This window comes from Cetorhinus maximus, chromosome 9 (assembly GCF_964194155.1).
Source record: "Cetorhinus maximus chromosome 9, sCetMax3.hap1.1, whole genome shotgun sequence".
NCBI classification, from domain to species: domain Eukaryota; kingdom Metazoa; phylum Chordata; class Chondrichthyes; order Lamniformes; family Cetorhinidae; genus Cetorhinus; species Cetorhinus maximus.
The window spans coordinates 84516837-84539316 of NC_135887.1; the positions used below are offsets into that span (position 1 = coordinate 84516837).

Genomic DNA, 22480 nt, shown 5'->3' on the forward strand with positions numbered 1-22480 from the left:
AAAGGTCTCCAGCACTGCATCCGAGAATCTAGGAGTCCTCTCTCTCTGGCCTTTTATGTCCTTACTCAAGTTTCTTCTCTCTCAGCCAGTTAACAAGCTGCTGCATTTACCACTGAAGAGGTGCAGACTGAGAGAAAGAAGGGTGGAAATTGCAGAATTTGGCCACAATATTCCAATTTTCCTCACATATGAGAAAAGTGCCGAAGACTAGAGGATTGCAAATTTTACACCACTAGTTGAGAAAAAATGGGAGAGGTGTAAATCTGGTAAAGCCAGCCCAACATTGGTGATGGGGAAACTTTCAAAAACAGAAACCTCAGAGATAAAGTAAATAATGAGAGGATAATAATAGACTTTAGGATAACAATTCAGATAATTTCAAAAGATCCAGCGGCGACACAAGGATTTTTTTTTTACCCAGTAAGTTAACAATTGTTATGATCTGGAATGCACTGTCGAAAGAATGTGCAGATTAAATAATAACTTTCGAAAGGGAGCTAGGTGAATATTTGATGAGAGGCGGAGGAAATTTGCAGGAGTACGGGAAACGAGCAGGGGAGTGGATTTAATCGGATAGTTGTTTGAAAGTGCAAGCACAGGAACGACAAGCCGAATAGCCTCCTTCCTTGCTGAATTATATAACTTTATGTCACCTCTGATGTTTCATACTCAGCAAACTTTGTTCCCTGCTTGCACAATGATCGGTGTCTGGGTCGTTTAAAAAAAAACTTTTATAATGTCCGTTTTAATTTACAGTTTGTTGAGACGACACATTAGACACAAAGCTATAGAACGATAAGCACAGAAGGGGGGGGGGGTCTAAAGTTTCACGACTCAACAAGCTCTTTAAATAGTAGCGAGTTTAATAAAAGCTTTAAAAAGTCCCTCATTGCGCAACCAAGGAGCACTATCTACTGCATTTTGTCTGATCACACACGTTATCAGTAAAAGGCAGTTAACTACTCACAGGCATGACTCCAGTCTGGATCCAGAAGCAGGTGGAATATAGAGCCATGTTGATGTGAGTTACCAGAATGACGAACCTCGATCCGGTGTCTTCCTCTGGACCTGCCATGATCTCCAAGCACAGGTGCGTTTCCCTGTCTGTTTTGTCAGATCCTTGCGCCTCTATTATCAGCCTGACTGACTGAACGTGTAATCTAGGGCGTGTCCCCACCGGCACAACAGTCCGGGAACACCCGCCCACGGCCCACCCAGCACACCTCGGGCCTTCCAATCTCAGCACACCAGTAGCAGAGGCGGCACGAACCAGCCAAACAGAAGCCGAATTTACACATTGGCACCCCCCCCAATCCACTCGAGCAAATCAAAGGCGGAGGAGAGGCTAGGCCTACCGATCCCGCTTCTCCCTCCCTCTGATTGGATAGCGCCACACACCCCGGCTCTTAATTCGTCGAAGCAGCAGCTAATCACCGGTCTGCAGCCCCGCTGCTTTCAGCTGCTGACATGTCGGGAATGGTTGATTGTGGGAGTTGTAGTTCTTCGGCTTGGAGGCGCCGCCCACTGGTAGCGGGAGGCCGAGGCCACCGGACTACCACTCCCAGCATGCACTGTGTAGCACAGGATTGTTGTGGGTCAGTGGGCCGCGGAGAGAGTGAGGGACAGAGGTGCGAGTAGGTACGACAGCGACCAGATTGATACCTGGGAACCAGGCCGCATCGAGACGAGAGGGATATGGACTCGGAGCCACAGCTCAATGAAAATAGATCCGCCGTCCTTTTAGAGTTAAACAGCATTCTGTCCACCACTCGGAATCTGTGAGTATTGCGGAGCGGGTGAGAGATGCGGCTTCTGCACGCACCGTCCGCCATCTTTACGCGCTTTACGCGATAGAATCGTCCTAGGGAAAAAAGTCTGGAAAACCTAATCTGGGAAACTCTTTTTTTTATAATGTACTATTGTTGTGACAATTACACTTGTATACATATAAAGGACACTAGGCCATTATCCTTTGAACACTCGTACCCTTGGGTATCTTAAGGAAATACCATTCTTCACAAAAGAATCTTAACACTGAGTATTGGCAGAACATAAACATAAAAACGTAAGAAATATAAGCAGGAGTACAGCCCCTCCAACGTGCTCTGCCGGTCAATAAGATCATGGCTGATCTGATCATGATTTCACCTCCACTTTTCTGCATCCACCCCCATAACCCTTGATTTCTTTGCAGATCAAAAATCTGGCCAATTCAGCTTTGAATATATTCAGTGACTGCTTCCACTGGTCTCTGGGGTAGAAAATTCCAAAGATTAATACCCCCTCCCCCAGTTCTAGATTTCTTCTCTCAGCATCTACCCTATCAAACGCCTCAGAATCTTCTATGTTTCAATAAAATCACCTCTAATCTTCTAATCTCCAATGAGTATAGGTCCAAGATGCTCAATCATTCCACAAAGACAACCCCTAAACTCAGGAATCAGCCTAGTGAACCTGCTCTGAACTGCTTCCAATGCAAGTATATCCCACCTTAAATATGGAGATCACAGTAATACTCTTTCTGTGGTCTTACCAACACCCTGTAAAGTTGTGGCAACACTTCCCATTTTTGTACTCCATCCCCTTTGCAATAAAGGCCAACATTTCATTTGCCTGGAAAAACTCAGCAGGTCTGGCAGCATCGGTGGAGAAGAAATCAGTTAACGTTTCGGGTCTTCATGACCCTTCGGCAGAACTGAGTATAGTTAGGAGAAAAGTGAAATATAAGCTGGTCTAAGGTGGGGGGGCGGGGGGAGAGAGAAGTTGAGGGTGTGGTGATTGTGGAGATAAGCAAACAGTGATAGGAGCAGATAATCAAAAGATGTCACAGACAAAAGGATCAAAGAGGTGTTGAAGGTGGTGATATTGTCTGAGAAAAGTGCTAATTAAGAATGGAAGACAGGATACTCAAGGTACAGCTCTAGTGGGGGTGGGGTGGAAAGACTAAAAAAGTTTTAGTTTTAGATTTAAAAATAATGGAAATAGATGGGAAAAGAAGAATCTATATAAATTATTGAAAAAAAAGGGAGGGGGGAGAAACGCGGTGGGGATGGGGGGGAGGGGGAGTTTAAGATCTAAAGTTGTTGAATTCAATATTCAGCCCGGAATGCTGTAAAGTGCCTAGTCGGAAGATGAGGTGCTGTTCCTCCAGTTTGCGTTGGGCTTCACTGGAACAATGCAGCAAGCCAAGGACAGACATGTGGGCAAGAGAACAGGGTGGAGTGTTAAAATGGCAAGCGACAGGGAGGTTTGGGTCTTTCTTGCGGACAGACCGCAGGTGTTCTGCAAAGCGGTCACCCAGTTTGCGTTTGGTCTTTCCAATGTAGAGGAGACCGCATTGGGAGCAACGAATGCAGTAGACTAAGTTAGGGGAAATGCAAGTGAAATGCTGCTTCACTTGAAAGGAGTGTTTGGGCCCTTGGACGGTGAGGAGAGAGGAAGTGAAGGGGCAGGTGTTGCATCTTCTGCGTGGGCATGGGGAGGTGCCATAGGTTCCAAGTCAGGATGCTGAGTGGCTTCCAGGTGGTGGTGTTCTCATCTATCTGCTGCCCTTGTCTTCTAGATGGTAGCGGTCGTGGGTTTGGGAGATGCTGTCGAAGGAGCCTTGATGTGTTTCTACAGTGCATCTTGTAGATGGTACACACTGCTGCTACTGTGCGTCGGTCGTAGGTGGATTGAATGTTTGTGGATGGAGTGCCAATCAAGCAGGCTTTGTTCTGGATGGTGTTAAGCTTCTTGAGTGTTGTTGGGGCTGCACTCATCCAGGCAAATGCGGAGCATTCCATCACAGTCTTGACTTGTGCCTTGTAGATTGTGAACAGGTTTTGGGAAGTCTGGAGTTGGGTTACTCGCCACAGGATTCCTAGTCTCTGACCTGCTCTTGTAGCCACAGTATTTATATGGCTAGTCCAGCTCAGTTTCTGGTCAATGTTAACCTCCAGGATGTTGATAGTGGGTTATTCAGCAATGGTAATGCCATTGAATGTCAAGGGGCGGTGATTATTCTCTCTTGTTGGAAATGGTCATTGCCCAGCATGAACGTTACTTGCCACTTGTCAGCCCAAACCTGGATGTCGTCCAGGTCTTGCTGCATTTGGATATGAGCTGCTTCAGTATCTGAGGAGTTCCGAATGGTGCTGAACATATTGCAAACATCAGCGAACATCCCCACTTCTGACCTTATGATGGCAGGAAGATCATTGATGAAGCAGCTGAAGATGGTTAGGCCTATGCTTCATCTGCCAAAGTTTTGCCCATTCATTTAACCTATCTATATCCCTTTGCAGACGTTGTGTCCTCCTCATAACTTGTCTCTTACTTTGTATAATCATCAAAGTTGGCTACAATACACTTGGTCCCTTTGCTAAGATATTAATATAGGTTGTAAATAGTTGAGGCACCTGCACTAATCCCTGTGGCACCCCACTAGTTGCAGTTTGCTAAACTGAAATGACCCATTTATCCGAAAGCTCTATTTCCCTTAGTCAGCCAATCCTCTATCCATGCTAATATATTACACCTAACACAATGAGTCTTATTTTAGTAACCTTTTGTGTAGTACGTTATTGAATGCCTTTTGAAAATCCAAATACATTGCATCTATCGGTTCCTCTTTATCCACCCTGCTTGTTGTATCCTCGAAGGACTTTAATAAATTTGTCAAACATGTTTTCATTTTTGCAAGCCATGTTGACTCTGCCTGATTGTACTATGATTTTCTAAATGTTTTGCTACTACATTCTTAACAATGGATTTCAGTTACTACTTCCTTAATAACTGATTAGGGTAATTCCACTGAGCGGCCATCACAACTAAACCTGATGCTGCCCTGAACTAATATCTCCAGCAGGGTAAACTAATCATAATCAGGAGTAGAAATTCTAGCTAGCTCTTTTCTTCAAACAGAGTAGCCAATTGTGGTAGCCCTCCTATTATCCCAGTTGGAGATTAGCTAACTATCTACGTAATGGGGGAATTAAATATGGTTGGAAGGTTCTTTAATAGGGTTTAGTTGCTCACTGAATATAATTCCTTATCTACCTTTGGAAATCAACCAACCCGCAGCCCCACAACCACCATTTGAAATTACACTTATAAATGATTTGGCGGAGAGTATTTTCCAGGGATGGGCACAAAATGAAGGGGGATTGAGAAGGGGTTATGGGATATGGGTGGCAAGGAATACAAGGAAGTGTTTGGAAATGGTTTTGCCATGGATTAGAGTGGTTGTTGGAGAAACAAACATATGAATTAGGAGCAGGAGTAGGCCTCTCAGCCCCTCAAGCCTGTTCTGCCATTCAGTAAAATTATGGCTGATCTGAATGTGACCTCAACCCCACATTTCTGCCTATCCCTGATAACCTTGCACCCCCTTGTTAATCAAGAATCTACCTAGCTCTGCCTTAAAAATATTCAAAGACTCTGCTTCCACCTCCTTTTGAGGAAGAGAGCACCAAAGACTCATAACCCTCTAAGAGAAAAAAATTCTCCTCATCTCCGTCTTAAATGAGCGACCCCTTATTTTTAAACAGTGACCTCCTAGTTCTAGATTCTCCCACAAGAGGAAACATCCTCTCCACTATTAAGATGTGGCAAAGTCAAGGGAGTACCATAAATATAGGTGGAATTATTTATATGGAGGGAGTAGTTTAGGGAGAACGGGAGGTTAGCGAGTTCAGAGGAGGGGGAGCACAGGGAGCTTTGAAGATTGAAATCATCACAAACAAGTAATTGCTTAGTGCAGAGGCTGAGGAAGGAAAGAAAGGAACATATCTTGGGGGCTTGGAGATTCTTGGGCAAAAATGATTTGAAAAGAGAGGTGAAAGAGATGGAACAAATTGAGACGCTGGAAGAAAAAGAAAGTACCAGAGGAGTAAGGACAGAGGCAAAAATATAATTTGGCAATACATGCCATATCACCAGCATGGTGATTTGGGCATATCAAGTCGAGGAAAATTTCAGCAAGGTGTCACTGTCTCTACACCACAGTCAAAGCCAACAAAATCAGTGCTTGGCAAAGACAGGGTTTGCAAATGAACATTCTCAGGGGGCAGTTTGGAGCGGGATGGTGATTGCTAATTGCTGCCAGAATCCAAGGTTGGATAGGATGGAGGTTGGCAAGGTTAGACCCCCGGCGAGTGAATGGTTGGGTGAGAAGTTCAGCAAGATAGGAGGATGGGATAGTTTGGGTTCTTGGTCATGAGGCAGGGCGGATAGCTTAATTGACATTCTGGAGAATGTCAGGGTAGCTGTAGGTTTATGCAAGCACAATTCATGCCTGGGACAGTGACAGAAGGGTAGAGTGTCAGAGGAGTATTGATGCATTTGGGTACAGATGGGACACACTTCTTAACAAGGCATAAATGAAAGGTGGCATGACTAGGCGATGGGAACATGAGGAGATAGGGAAAGAAGTAAAGGAAGACTTGCATTTATATGGTGCTTTTCATGACCACCAAATGTCTCAAAGCACTTTATAGCCAATTAAGTTGTTTTTGAAGTGTTGTCACTTGTAATGTAGGAAATGTGGCAGCCAATTTGCACACGGCAAGGTTCAACAATCAGCAATGTGATAATGACCAGATAATCATTTTTTTTTGATTTTCATTAAGGGATAACTATTGGCCAGGATACAGGACTAATTCCCTTGTTCTTCTTTGAAATAATGCCATGGGATCTTTTGCATCAAGCCAACCAGTCATGCCACCTTTCATTTATGCCTTCCTAAGAAGTGTGTCCCATCTGTACCCAAATGCATAAATACTCCTCTGACATTTTACCCTCCTGTTACTGTCCCAGGCATGAATTGTGCTTGCATAAAAACTATAGCTACCCAGGCATTCTCCAGAATGTCAATTGAGCTATCCATCCTGCCTCATGAGCAAGAACCCAAACTCATCCAAAAGATGGCATCTCTGACAATGCAGTGCTCCCTCAGTGCTGCATTGAAGTATCAGTCTTGATTTTTGTACTCGAGGGAAGAAGAGTCTAAGTGTGGCCAAGTGAAACAGAATTAATGTGCTTGGTCAGGATGAGCACCAAAATGTGTACACATATAGATATGGAATTTGGCCTACATAATGAGGACCTTTCCATTTATTTGAAATGCCTTGTATTGTTTAAATCAATAATTATTAATCTTAGTACACTCGGTACCTTATCTAGTTAAATGTCAGCCCACAGGTGCAAATCTTTACTGAATCAACAATCTCACCAAACAGTAAGGCACTCCAGGAAGCAAAGCTCACATATTAAACAGTAGCTGTCCATTTTTACAATTGAGTCACTATGGGTTGAATGGGTAAGGTCACTGATCCTTGGTCTGTGCTGGTTTACAGGGTAAATCCACCAATCCCACATTGTGTTGATTCACTGATGGTTCAGTGGGTAAAAGCACAGATCCCCCCAGGCCTGTATTGATTCCTCAGTGGCCCAAAAATACAAATTTATGGAATGGAATATATAACAGTACTTAACATTACTTATCTTACTAATAGACTGATGAAAGGTTTTACTGTTTGGTGACATTGATTGACCTGAAACGTTAACTCTGCTCCTCTCTCTGCAGATGCTGCCAGACACGCTGAACATTTCCAGCATCTTTCAGATTTCCAACATCTGCAGTATTTTGTTTTTCGAATAAATAAGCTGTCCAAACTAAAAGTGGTGTCAGTAAATTTGTGTAATTTTAAAATCGGAGCCAATAAAACATTTAATAATAGGCAGCATCCACCAGTATCTTCTGGCGTTCTGCTAGACAACAATCATATTCCGTGGGCACTTGGCACACACTAGCAGTCTACACATGGGAAAGCAGTCAGCAAGATCCTTCTCAGAGCTGAATATGCTAAAAGAGCTAGTTGTATGTATTGGTCACCATTGCCATCGAAAGATAGAGCCCCTCCAGTGAAAATTGGGACAAAGCCAATTTTTAAATTGCATTTATAATTATCTGACATCACATAAAACATGAGAAAATTACCCTGTGTTCAGTTCTGATGAAAAGGTCATCGACATAAAACATTAACTCTGTTTCTCTCTCCCCAGATGCTGCTAGATCTGTGAAGGACCATATTTCTCACATTTTCTGTTTTTATTTAAAAAATCATCCTACATTATTTCCATCCCAAAGCACTTGACATTCAATGTACTACACTGAATTGAATTAAATGTCATGCATAAGAAAACAAACAGCAATGAGATGAATGACCAGTTAGCTGGCTTTTGATGGTGTTCATTGAGGAAAATGTGGATGCCCAATTTCTGGGATAACTATATGCTCTGCTTGGAATAGTGTCCTGAAATCTTTAATATTTACCTCAAAATGATGATTCAGGTGGATATTAATGGTTGAAACTGCAAAAAGCCATGGAAAATATCAGAAGTTCAAAATAAAACTTATTTATTTTAATCTTAATTTCTGAGCCATAGCTGCAGTTGATGTAGAAGGGAAGTAACAACTAAAAGCACTAACCTGAGGGCTCTTGATCTTTCTTTTACAGGGTGTGTGAGCTCAAAACGCTGGTAGCTTTGACAGACCGAGAAGGAGGAAAACTAGTCCAGTCTCAGAACAAAGTAAGCATTGATCAGTAGGTTTCCCCTCTGCTTGATACTATAGGGAACAGTGTGGTAGTGCTTTATCTGTCTCAAAACTAAATGGTTGTATCATCAAGCAAATTATAGTTTTGTACTGATTTAACATTGGGTTAAAAAAGTAATTCCAAAAACTGCTAGTGGTATAACAGATCTTTACATAGATCCCTCTATCAGGGCTTTGATACAACATCCTCTGATCCAACTCAAGTTACGTCTCCCTTTCCTTGCTGCATGATCTAATTGAATACAATGTGATCTTTGATTTATCAAATTGTCAAGACTACCTGTATTCTAGGAATCTGGAGGATATCCTTTGGGATATAAACCATTTGCACACATTAAATCATCAATTAGTAATGGTTGAAATATTCTTTAGAATTTGTGACAGATGTGACACAAGTATTTTTTGTTATCTCACTCACAGTTTACCAATTTATTCAAAATGCAAATTGCAGCATGTTACTGCATAAAATAGGATCATAGAATGGTTACAGCACAGGAGAAGGCCATTCAGCCTATCGTGTCTGTGCCGACTCTCTGTAAGAGTTACTCAGTTCCATTTCCCTGCCTTTTCCCCATAGCTCTGCAAATTTTTTCTCTACAGATAATTATCTAATTCTCTTTTGAAAGCCACGATTGAGACTGCCTCTACCACACTCATAGGCAGTGCATTCCAGATCCTAACCACTCACTGTGTACAAAAACTTTTACCTCATCTAATTGTTGCTTCTTTTGCCAATCGTCTTAAATTAGCACCCTTTAGTTCTTGGCCAGTGGGAACAGTTTCTCCCTATCTATTCTGTCCAGACCCCTCATAATTTTGAACACCTCTATCAAGTCTCCCTTCAACCTTCTCTAAAGAAAACATTCCCAGCTTCGCCAATCTATCCTCTTAACCAAAGCCTCTCTTCATACCTGAAGTCTCTCACCCCCAGAACTATTCTTGTAAATCTTTTCTGCAGCTTCTCTGATGCCTTCACATCCTTCATAAAGTGTGATGCCCAGAATTGGACACAATATGTAAGTTGAGGCCAAACCAATGTTTTACAAAGGTTCACCATAAGTTTATTGCTTTTGTATTCTCTGCGTCTGTTTATAAAGCCTGTATGCCTACTTAAACATTTTCTCAACCTGTCCTGCCACCTTCAATGATTTATGCTCACAATCCCCAGGTCCCTCTGCTTCTGCACCCCCATTAGAATTGTACCCTTATTGCTTCTCTGCATTCTTCCTACCAAAATATATCACTTAACACTTCTTTGCATTAAATTTCACCTGCTACATGTCTATTCATTCCACCAGCCTGTCTATGTCCTCTTGAAGTCTATCACTATCCTCCTCAAAGTTCACAATAATTGCAAGTTTCATGTCATCTACAAATTTTGAAATTGTGCCCTGCATACCCAAGTCAAAGTCATTAATATAGATCAAGAAAAGCAGTGATCCTATTACTAACCCTCGGGAAATCCCACTATGTACTTTCCTCCAATCCAAAAAATTATTCACCACTACACTTTCTTCCATGTCACCTAGCCAACTTCATATCCATGGTGCCACTATCCCGTTTATTTCATTAGCTTCAACTTTGCTGACAAGCCTGTTATGTGACCCTTTATCAAAGGCCTTGCGGAAGTCCATCCATACCACATTACTCTCATCAGTTCTCTTAGTTACTTTGTTGAAAACTCAACCATATTAGTTATTTCCCACCTGAATATTATCCATATTTTACATAACTTTCATTGGTAGACAAAGTCTCATCGGGTAGAGAATAGGTGGGTATTGCCTGTGTGTAGGGAGGAGGCTGAAGTAAGGGGTTTTTCTTAAATCTTATAAGAATAATGTTGCTCCACTTGCTACCTTATTACCCACCACAGAAAGGAATTATTAAAGGCTGGGTAGTAGGCAGTCTGGGGCCAAAATCTCAGCTAAGAAGGGATCTGAATAGAAGAAGTTGGGGGGGTGACTGCATGACACAGTGAGTTAGGCACTCGCCCGTCACTTCTGGGACTCGGACTGAAATGCAGCCTATAGTTATGGGATGAAATTGTTCTATGTCAGCTGGGAATAAGGAACTTCTATAAAATGAATTTGGTCTTATTTTAGTTCATAGCACAAAAAAGCTTCTAATGTGGTATTAACTGGCAATCTCACTCAGACTGATGTTGGAAAAGAACAAAAATACACACAGTGGCATAGTAGAGGATGCTAATGGTGTTGGGGAATGGCATATAATGCTTTGTGTCCAATTATTTTTATATTTGACCCCAAAGTGTTTGATGGCCAGCAGTGCCAAAATGGGAAGTGTTTCATTTCCAGGACTGATGCCCGTACTTTGATTAGCTACTTTTTAAAGCATTTTTCTTCTGTGCTCAAGTAGAACAGTATTCATGCAGTGACGTTCAAATACTGCCCACAAAATATAAATGTGTTTTATGTTCCTGAATTTCAGCAAAAACCGAAGCAAGTCTGGGGCTAAACTAAACAGCTGAGTTTATGATGAAGTTCAATTTTCTAAAAATAACTGCAGCCTTATTATTCTCAGCATGTTACCATAAAGGCACATTTGGACTAACTTGGTAGTTCAATGTGTAAAAATATCCTCTAATGTGGTACTGAGGTACAAGGACTGAACAAACTGACCATGGCACCGTGATGCAGGGGGCCATTCAAGTTAGGGGGACTAAAAGATACGTAGTTGTAGTAGGGGACAGTATCGTTAGTGGGATAGACATTGTTCTCTGCAGCCAAGATAGCAAGTCCCGAAGGCTGTGTTGCTTGCCTGGTGCCAAGATTAAGGGTGTCTCCTCAGGACTAGAGAGGAACTTGGAGTGGGAGAGGAAGGATCCAGTTGCTGTGGTCCACATGGGTAGCAATGACATGGGGAGGAATAAGAAAGAGGTTCTGCTAAGGGTGTATGAGCATCTAGGAACTAAATTCTGAAGCAGAACGACAAAGGTAATAATCTCTGGATCCCTGAGCCACAGGCAAATTGGCATGAGATAAATAAGATCAGAGAGTCAAATGTGTGGCTCAAAGATTGGTGTGGGAAAATTCACTGGCACCAGTACTGGGGAAAGAGGAAGCTGTACCATTGGGATGGCCTTCACCTGAACTACACTGGGAGTGATGTATTGGCAAACTGTATAACTAGGGTGGTAGAGAGGGCTTTAATCTAAATTGGGGGTGGGGAGGGTACTCCCATGAGAGATTTAGAAAGTTAAAGAGAAGAGGCAATAGTGCATTGTAGCGATATGTGTAATGATAACCAGCATGTGACAGGAAGGGACAGAGTGTACAAACATGAGTGCACCAGCAAATAAGGTCAGAACAGGGAAAAATGGTTTTTAAAAAAGGCTCCTTATCTGAATGCATGGGGCATTTGTAACAAGATGGATGACTTGATAGCACAAATAGAAATTAATGAGTATATGATAGCCATTACATTCAATTTTCTCCTCAACTCTGTCTTAAAAGAGAGACCTCTTATTCTTAAACTATGTCCCCGAGCTCTAGTTTCCCCCACAAGAGGAAACATTCTCCTGGTATTCACCCTTCCAGTCCCCTCAAGATCTTATATGTTTCAATAAGATCACACCTCGTTCTCATAAACTCCAATGGGTATAGGCCAACCCTTTCAACCTTTCTTCATAAGTTAAGCCCTTCATCCCAGGAATAAGTCTAATGAACCTCCTCTGAACTGCTTCTAAAACCAATTTATATTTTTTCAAATAAGGAGACCAAAACTGTACACGGTACTCCAGATGTGGTCTCACCAAGGCCCTGTACAGCTGCAGTAAAACTTCCCACTTTTATATTCCATTCCTCTTGCAATGAATGCAAACATTCCATTTGTATTCCTAATTACTTGCTGTACTTGGTTACTAACTTTGTGATTCATGTACCAGGTCACCCAGATCCCTCTGTACCACCATGTTCTGCAGCCTCTCTCAATTTAAATAGTGTACTACTTTTCTAATATTCCTGCCAAAATTACCTTCCCTTGACAACTTACTTTCCTACCTATCTTGGTGTCATTGGCAAATTTAGCTACCATACATTCGGTCCCTTCACCCAAGTCATTGGTATAGATTGTAAATGGTTGAGGACCCAGGACTGATCCCTGTGGCACTCTATTAGTTATAGCTTGCCAATCTGAAAAAGCCCCGTATATATCCCTATTCTCTGCTTCCTGTTAGCTAACCAATCCTTTATCAAGGCCAATATGTTACCATCTACACCATCTTGTGTAGTAATCTTTGATGTGGCACTTAACAAATGCTTTTTGGAAATCCAAGTCCACCACACCTGCTGGTTCCCCTTTATTCACCTTGAATGATACTTTGTCAAAAATCTTTGACAGATTGGGTAAACATGATTTCCCTTTCACAAAACCATGTTGGCTCTGCCTGATCACATTGTGATTTTCTATGTATTCTGCTTCTCTTTAAGAATGGTTTCCCTATGACTGATGTTAGGCTAACTGGCCCAAAGTTTCCCGATTTCTGCTTCCCTCTTGAATAAAGGTGTTACATTAGGCATTTTCCAGTCTGCTGGGACGATTCCAGAATTTCAGGAATTTTGGAGGATTATAACCAGTGCAGCTCCTATCTGTGCCCTCACTTCTTTTAAGACCCTAGGATGCAGATCTACCTCTGGGTGCTTGCCAGCCTTTAGGTCTAATAGTTTTTCCTGGTGATTGTTTTAAGTTCATCCTTCCCTATCACCTCTTGATTTTCATTATCTTTGGGACGTTTTCTAAATCTTCTACTGTGAAGACAGACACAAAACACCTGTTTCAACACCTCCACCATTTCTTTGTTTTCCATTAACAATTCCCCAGACTCACTCGCTAGAGGACCAACACTAGCTTTAGTCACTCTTTTCCTATTCAAAAACCTGTATAAACTCTTACTATCTGTTTTTGTATTACTAGCTAGTTCTCTCATACTCCACTTTATGCCTCTTTATTATCTTCTTAGTCATTCTTTGCTGGTTCTTAAAGTCTGTCCAGTTGGATTTGTACAGTGTTTCTGCCTTCGTACCCTCATTGTCACCTTTATTTAGGTTTAAAACTCTAGTTATGGACCCACAATTCTTGCTTTCAAATTGAACATGAAATTCTATCATGTTGTGATCGCTGTCACTTAGAGGCTTGTTTACCATGAGGTTATAGATTAATCCTGTCTCACTGCACATTGCCAGGTCTAGGATAACCTGCTCCATGGTTGGCTCTAGAATGTACTGCTTTAAGAAATTGTCCCAAAAACACGCTTTAAACTCATTTTCCAGGCTACCTTTGCCAATCTGATTATCCTAATCTACATGTAGATTAAAGTCACCCATGATTAATGTAGTACCTTTCTTACACGTCTCATTTATTACTTGCCGTATGCTCTGTCCTACAATGTAACCACTGTTAGGGGGCTATAAACTACTCCCACAAGTGACCTCTTACCTTTACTGTTCCTTATCGCTACCCAAACTGATCCTACATCCTGATCTTTCAAGCTAAAGTCATCTCTCAGTACTGAACTAATGCCTTCCTTAATTAACAGAGCTACCCCACCACTTTTTCCTGGCTTCCTGTCATTCTGATAGGTCAAATAGCCTTCAACATTTAGAACCCAGCCTTGGTCTCTGTAATGTCTATCTGGTCATACATATTTACCTCTATCTGTGTTAACAATTTATCCCTCTTATATTTGTATGTTCTGTCCCTTCCTGTCACTCCCTGGTAATTATTACCCACATTTCTGCCCTGCTCTACTACTTTGTTGTTTCCCTTTACTATATTTCCTCTTATGTGATCTGTTCCCCCAACCATTTAGTTGAAAGCCCTCTACTGACCCTAGTTATACAACTCGCCAGAACACTGGTCCCAGCACGGTTTGTAGACTGTCCCAATGGTACAGCTCCCACTTTCCCCAGTACTGGTGCCAGTGCCCCATGAATTGAAACCCATTTCCCCAACACCAATCTTTGAGCCATGTATTCATCTCTAATCTTATTTACCCTACAGCAATTTGCTCGTGGCTCAGTTCATAATCCAGAGATCATTACCTTTGAGGTTCTGTTTTTTAATTTAGCCCCTAGTTGCTCATACTGTCTCAGCAGAACCTCTTTCCTAGTCCTGCCTATGTCATTGGTACCTATGTGGACCATGGCAACTGGATCTCTCCCCGCCCCCCCAACCACTGCAAGTTCCTCTCCAGCCCAGAGGAGATCTCTTGAACCCTGGCTGGGTAGGTGGAGTAGCTCCGTTACTCAAGGATGAGATCAGTGCAGTAGTGAGAAAGGATCTTGGTTCGGAGGATCAAAATGTAGAATCAGTTTGGGTGGAGATAAGAAATAGCAAAGGAAAGAAGCCATAGAATGTATTTGGGACAGTTTCTTAGAATAAAACATTCTGAAACCAACCAGGGAACAGCCTATTTTAGGCCTGGTAATATGTAATGAGACAGTATTAATAAACAAGCCCATATTAAAGGATCCTCTAGGTAAGAGTGATCATAGTGGTAGACATATTTAAGGAGATATTTCATAACTCTCAACAAAAATATATTCCATTGAGAAAGAAATCTGTACAAGAAGTATGGACCATCAATGGCTAATCAACTCTAAAGAAGTTAAGAATGGTATCAAATTGAAAGAAAGTATGTACAATGCTGCAAAGCTTAGTGGTCTGCCAGCAGATTGGGAAAATTTTGGAAACCAGTAAAAGCTGACTTAAAAATGAGAAAAATTGGATTATGAGAGAAATCTAGCAAGAAATATAAAGACAGTAAAAGTTTCTACGAGTATATAGAAAGGAAAAGAGTAGCGACAGTAAGAGTTGGTCCCTTCGAGGGTGAGACTGGGGAATTAATAATGGGAAACAAGGAAATGGCAGAGACTTTGAACAAGTATTTTGTATCTGTCTTCACAATAGAGGACACAGAAAGTGTCCTGAGGATAGGAGAAAAGCAGGTGCAAAAGAGAGAAACTTAAAACAATCACGATCACCAGAGGAAAAAGTACTAGGATAACGAATGGAACTTAAGTCTGACAAGTACCCTAGACTTGATGGTCTGTATCCTAGTGTCTTGCCATAAATGTAACACCACAATTCAAGAAAGGAGAAGACAGAAAGCAGGAAAATATAGGCTAGTTAGTCTAACACATGTAATTGGGGAAAATGCTAGAACCTATTATTACGGAGGTAGTAACAGGATATTTAGAAAATCATAATACAATCAGGCAGAGTCAACATAGTTTGGTGAAAGGGGAATCATGTTTGACAAATTTATTAGAATTCTTTGAGAATGTAACAAGCAAGGGTGGGTAAAGGGGAACAAGTAGAGGTAGTGTACTTGGATTTCCAAAAGGCATTCAGTAAGGTGCCACATAAAAGGTTACTGTAGAAGATGAGAGCTCATGGTGTTGGGAAAACAAACAGTCGGGTTAAATGAACGGGTTAAATGGGCTTTTGCAAAGTAGCAAATTGTAACTAGTGGAGTGCCACAGGGCTCAGTGATGGGGCCAAAACTATTTACGATCTATATTAATGACTTGGATGAAGGGACCGACTGTATTGTAACTGAATTTGCTGATGATACAATGACAGATAGGAAAACAAGTTGTGAGGAGGATACAAAGAGTCTGCAAAGGAATATAGATAGGTTAAGTGAGTGGGAAAAATTTTGGCTGATGAAGTATATGTGGGAAATGTCCACTTTGGCAGGAAGAATAGAAAATTATTATTGAAGTGGAGAGAGGCTGCAATATAGTAGGATCTTGGCGTCCTTGTAAATGAGTCACATAAAGTTAGCATGCAGGTAAAACAAGTAATTAGGAAGCCAAATGGAATGTGGACATTTATTACAAGGGGAATGGAGTATAAAAGTAGGGAAGTCTTTCTGTAATTGGACAGGGCATTGGTGAAACCACACCTGGAGTACTGTGTACAGTTTTGGTCTCCTTACTTAATGAAGGATATACTTAAATTGGAAGCGGTTCAGAAGGCTGATTCCTGGAATGAAAGGATTGTCTTATGAGGAAAGGTTGAGCAGGTTGGGCCTGTATCCATTGGAGTTTAGAAGAATGAGAGGTGATCTTATTGAAACATATAAGATTTTGAGGGGGCTTGACAGGGTAGATGTTGAGAGGATGTTTCCTCTTATGGAAAAATCTAGAAATATGGGGGCACAGTTTAAATGTAAGGGGTCTCCCATTTTAGCTGGAGATGAATTTCTTCTCAGGGGGTCATTAGTCTTTGGAATTCTCCCAGAAAGCACTGGAAACTGGGCCATTGAATATATTCAAGGCTGTTAGATTTTTGATTGACAAGGGAGTCGAGAGTTATGGGGGACAGTCAGGAAATTGGTGTAGCGGCCACAATCAGATCAGATTTGATCTTATTGAATGGGGGAGCAGGCTCATTTAGCTGAATTGCCTACCCCTGCTCTTATTTCTAATGATCTTACCTTATAAGACCAGGAATTCCTGGGTTCCATCCCTGGTTTATGCAAGCTGGTTATCTCAGCTAAACTGTCACTGGAAACCTCAATTTCTTTGTGTTATTGGACTGAGCAGGGCTAAAATCAGTCTGTGTTTCTACCTTTGATTATTCTCCAATGATCCTCGCTGAAACGCAAACAATGTGTGGATGCATTGTGAAGACAACATTTCACTTGGCTGTGATTTCACTGCTCCTTCCCCATAGTCAAATAGCTAATGGCAACTCTAAAATGATGACCTGAAAGGAGTAAAAGAGGACATTTGGTGTTTATAGAACTGTGACATCCTATACATCCCCACCGCCCCCCGGCCATAGGAATAATCACTTTCAGGAAATGAGAGATGGAAATACTCAGCAGAGATAAAAACAAAAAACTGCGGATGCTGGAAATCCAAAACAAAAACAGAAATACCTGGAAAAACTCAGCGGGTCTGGCAGCATCGGCGGAGAAGAACAAAGTTGATGTTTCGAGTCCTCATGACCCTTCAACAGAACTAAGTAAAAATAGGAAAGGGGTGAAATATAAGCTGGTTTAAGGGGGGGGTGCAGAAGGGGCGGGGGGGGAGCGTTTGTTGGGACAAGCAAGCAGTGATAGGAGGAGATAACCAAAAGATGTCACAGACAAAAGAACAAAGAGGTGTTGAAGCGGGTTTGATGACAATGTTAGGGTTGGACCTGAGAGAACGGAGTGCAGTAAGTTCAGAGAGAGACAGGTTAGAATGGGTGAGAGGAGCAGAGAAATTGAGACGACTAATGTCACGCTGACAGTTCTCAATGAAAAGATCAAAAGAAGGTAAGAGGGAGGGGTCCAGGTGGAGGGAGAATATTGGAGGTGGGTCAAAGGATCCGTTGAACGGGGAGAGGACTCCTGCCCAAAGAAGTGAGCACGGAGACGAAGGCGGCTGAAGAAGAGTTTAGCATCGTGCCGAGCCCGAAATTCATTGAGATGAGGGCGTAAGGGTATGAAACTAAGTCCTTTGCTGAGCACTGAACGTTCAGCGTCGGAGAGGGGAAGGTCAGTGGGTAAAGCGAATACACAGCCGGGGCTGGGATTGGAAGATGGGGTGGGGACAGAGGGACAGGCAGGGGTGGAGGGTCCTGGATGGGTGTTGGCGTCGATGAGTTGTTGGAGCTTGCGTTCCTTAGCACTTGAGAGAAAGAGAAGAAGTTTCTTGTTGAGGCGTCGGATGAGACGAAGAATAAAATGAAACTGGGGGCACGCGCAGCTTTGAAAAAAGGAAAAATACTCAGCAGGTCTGGCAGCACCTGTGACGAGAGAAACAAAGTTAAGGTTTCGAATCAATGACCTTTCAACAGAATTGGGAAAAGGTTAATTTTTAAAAATTCATTTATGGGATGTGAGCATCGCTGGCTAGGCCAGCATTTATTGCGCATTCCTAATTGCCCTTGAGAACGTGGTGGTGAGCTGCCTTCTTGAACTGCTGCAGTCCATGTGGTGTAAGTACACCCACAGTGCTGTTAGGGAGGGAGGTCCAGGATTTTGACCCAGCAGCAGTGAAGGATATATTTCCGAGTCAGGATGGTGAGTTGCTTGGCGGGAATCTTCCAGGGCATGGTGTTCCCATGTGTCTGCTACCCTTGTCTTTCTAGATGATAGCAGTCATGGGTTTGGTGTCTAAGGAGCCTTGGTGAGTTCCTGCAGGGCATCTTCTAGATGGTACACACTGTTGCCACTGTGCGCCAGTGGTGGAGGGAATGAATGTTTGTGGATAGGGTGCCAATCAAATGGATTGCTTTGTCCTTGATGGTGTCAAGCTTCTTGAGTGTTGTTGGATCTGCACTCATCCAGGCTAGTGGACAGTATTCCGTTACACTCCTGACTTGTGCCTTGTAGATGGTGGACAGGCTTTGGGAGTTGGCAGGTGAGTTACTCGCCACAGGATTCCTAGCCTCTGACCTCCTCTTGTAGCCACAGTATTTATATGGCTGGTCCAGTTCAGTGTCTTTCAATATGTAACATATTTAAAGCAAGTACAGAGTCAAAATAGGGAAACAAAAAGGAAGCTCTGTGATAGGGATTAAATGACAAAAGAGATGTTGGTGCGAGGCAAAAGAAGATGGTAATGGGGTGAGTAAAGAAACAAAAAGGTGGGCCTAGAGGAGGTTTATATGGGAAAAAACAGAATAATCAACAACACATGTCACCCACAAACAATAGAAAGGGGAGCAGATGTTATAATCTGAAATTATTGAACTCACTATTGCTTCTGGAAGACTGTAAAGTGCCAAATCAAAAGATGAGGGTGGTGCTGTTCATCAAGCCTATTTTGAGCATAACTGGAATAGTTTAGGAGGCAGAGGTCAGAGTGGGTGTAAACAGGAGACATAAAATGACTGGTAACCAGAATCTTGCACTCATGCTTGCAAAGTGATTGGGGCTGTTCTGTAAAGCAGTCATCCAATCTCTGTTTGGTCTCCCCAGTGTAGAGGAGAGTGCCTCGTTAGCAGCAAATACAGTATAATAAAATTTAAAGAAATACAATTAAATCACTGTTTCACCTGGAAAGAGTGTTTGGGTGTTTGGGTCCTTGGGTGGTAAGGAGAGAGAAGGTAAAAGGATAGATGTTGCATCTCCTGCACTTGCATGAGGGAGTGCTGTGGAAAAGAGAGGATGTGATTAAGGAGTGGATAAGAGTGTGGCAGAGGGAACAGTCTCTTTGGAATACTTCTGGAGGGGAAGAAAAGGTGTGTTCGATGATGGAAACACGCTGGAAGTGGAGAAATGGCAGAGAATTGTCTGTCGGACATGGAAGCTAGTGGAATGGGAGTCAAGGAGAGGGGATTATTTTGTGGTCAGGTAGGTGGGAGTGGTGGTGCAAACAGAAGTGTGGGAAATGGAATGGAAACAGCTGAGAGCTTGTCAGCTCAGTGAGGTGGGGAGTGGTGGGAATCTTTGGTTGAGGAAAAGGAAGACACTGGTATAGAAGGTTGCACCATCAGAACAGATGTGACAAAAATGGAGAAACTGGGAGGATGGAATAGGGTCCTTACAGGAAGCAGGGTGGGAGGAAGTGTGGTTAAGGTAACTGGGAGTCAATGGGCTTATAGTAGATATTTTTAGAACATAGTTAATGTGTCCTGCTGAACTGACTCAGATGCCTACAGTCATTCTGAATGTTGGCAGCTACTTAATCACTTTTACTTAGCTGGCTGCACTGAATCATTCATGTTCAAAAAATCTAAACCACTTATCGGTGCTAAACTGTTCACCAGCTTAAGCACAGTTGCAATGTTTCTCAGTGAAGTGCTCAGATAAAAGCAAAATTTACAAGTTATTCTGGATAAGTAACTTTAATAATCAGTTACCAGTTTAGTTTTTAATACTGATAATGAATTGATGTCTCTAGTACACTGGTTTTTACTCTGTAACAAAATAGAGAGTTCCTAATATATTTGAATTATCCAGATATGACTGCATTGTAATGTTTCTGTTTCAGGTTTGATGGTACTTTAATTTTATATGTCAATCTTATTTTAAATACATAAGCTTTTACAAAGAATGTATTTTCGTTTGCTTAAAGTCCCTTTAACTACTGAGCTTTGTATTGTATACTTTGCTGTGTTTTTTAAACCAGGCTGTGAGATCCCTGGACATCTGGAAGCAACTGTTTGCTGCAGTGCCACCTGAAGACGACATCCCATTATTGCAATAAAATGGCTGACGGAGAAACCAACATTATTTCCACGGATGTCTTGCTTCTAAAAGATCTTGATCATGAAACCAGGTTACCTAGTGATACTGTATTACTCAGTGACACTGACTCGGAGACCAATCTGCAGTCATTCAATTCTTTGTCACCTCTTAGTGAATCTGATCCAGACTCCTGGTCCCCAGATGACTCACTTACTGATGGGGTTGAACCACAGTGTGACTACATGTCAAATCACTCTTTATCTACTGTTGGAAACAGCCCTCCATTGCAACTGTTTCAGCTTCGGGGAACTAGTTCCGGCTTCTCTTTGCGTAGTCAGAATATATTCAGTGGTTTAGAAAATGTAGTAAAATTTGATGCACCTCAGCCCAGGGACAACAGCATAATTGATGGAGAATTTAAGCTTCCACCAAATCCATCTCCTCAGAGAAAAGTGACAGGGGTGTCTCCTCCAGGAAACCAGAGCAGTCCTTCCTCAAAGAAGCAGGCTACTGGGGAGCCTCCCAAAGGAAAGCAGAGCAGTAACTCATATAAAAAAGCACAGTCTGTCCCAGACTACCTTCTCCATCCGGAACGCTGGACCAAGTATAGCCTGGAGGATGTTCCTGAAACTAGCAGTAAGAAGAATACAGCAGTGGCATTCGAGTTCATGGACAGCTTGAAGAAACAGCGAAAAGAAAAATCTACAGTGGACCTGGATGAAAGCTTCACTTCCTCTTTTAATCAGGAGTCTGATAGCGTTTCTGGAAAAATTCTATTCTCCAAGCCATCGAAACCAACAAGCAGCAGGGCAGATGGTGTAGACAGGACAGAGCAGGAAGGTCATGGTGTGGTCAGGAAGCTGGCAAAGATAGCAGGACTGAATCCAGAGGACCCTGGGCAGGTGGATTTGGCACATCTAGATTATGGTGAAATTAAGGAAGTGGAAGATGTGCGAGCATGGTGGCATGAAAAATATGCAGAGGAACCAGCAAAGGATGGGAAACAAGGGACTACCGGGGAGAAGGTGCATGAATCAGTGATATTTCATAGTGGAAGAAAGAGGAACCGAATGAACATTCGAGTGAAACCTGGTAAAGACAGTGAAGATGACTAATGTTGAGTTAGTTTGATCCCAAGGCTGCTCATGTTTTTAAACAGATTATTTTAAAATCATTATTTAGCTGAATCTGATGTCTACAGCTGCAGTTACTTTGGCTGGATGCCTGTGTTTAACATTTTGCAATTAATTATATTAAACTGAAGGATGGCTGGGGAAGAGCAGTTTAGTGTTTTGGATGAGTTAAAGCTTGATGGGAGGGCAAAAGTGCAGTTAGTGAACTATAGTGAAGGTAAAATGTACACCATTTAATAAAGACTTTTTGTTATCTTTTAAATGCCGTGTCCTGTGTTATAAATAAGCAATGTGATTTGGAAACCCCTGGGCTAAAAGAGTGGGAAGAGATTACATGAGATCCTATTTAGTAACATTCAGCAGTTGAGATTGAGGTTGTAGAAGACCCAGTTTATTACATTGAAGGGTGTTGTCCATTTTTTTTGGAGGGAAGTGTGTGGAAAGAAGGAAGGCAACAGGAAATTGATATTATTCACTCTTGACCCTGTAGTGGTAGAGTGCACTGAGTGTCTGACAACCTTTAGTTGAAAAGTGTAAACATTCTAATAGCTATGAACAAAACATATGATAAATCAGATGATAATTAGAGGCTGTTTA

At 42.1% G+C, this 22480-nt stretch overlaps 2 protein-coding genes across 5 annotated transcripts in view; one reads left to right on the forward strand and one right to left on the reverse strand.

Annotated features, from left to right (window-relative positions):
• The window catches only part of slc67a1 (solute carrier family 67 member 1), a 132435-nt gene extending 131254 nt beyond the window's left edge, over positions 1-1181 (reverse strand). For all 4 annotated transcript variants that reach the window (XM_078548970.1, XM_078548969.1, XM_078548968.1 and 1 more), the window contains exon 1: positions 968-1181. In XM_078548970.1, the coding sequence (XP_078405096.1) occupies positions 968-1075 (108 nt within the window). In that variant the 5' untranslated portion in view covers positions 1076-1181. The remainder of the gene's footprint in view (positions 1-967) is intronic.
• Positions 1182-1582: 401 nt separating this feature from the next.
• On the forward strand, positions 1583-22145 carry tssc4 (tumor suppressing subtransferable candidate 4). Its single transcript, XM_078548977.1, has 3 exons — positions 1583-1778; positions 8502-8574; positions 20692-22145. The coding sequence occupies exon 3, from the start codon at positions 20771-20773 to the stop codon at positions 21863-21865; it is 1095 nt and encodes a 364-aa protein (XP_078405103.1). The 5' UTR covers positions 1583-1778; positions 8502-8574; positions 20692-20770; the 3' UTR covers positions 21866-22145.
• Positions 22146-22480: the final 335 nt, after the last annotated feature.

Excerpts from the sequence above, each read along its gene's own strand:
- tssc4 (XM_078548977.1), top strand. The coding sequence starts at position 20,771 with ATGGCTGACGGAGAAACCAACATTATTTCCACGGATGTCTTGCTTCTA.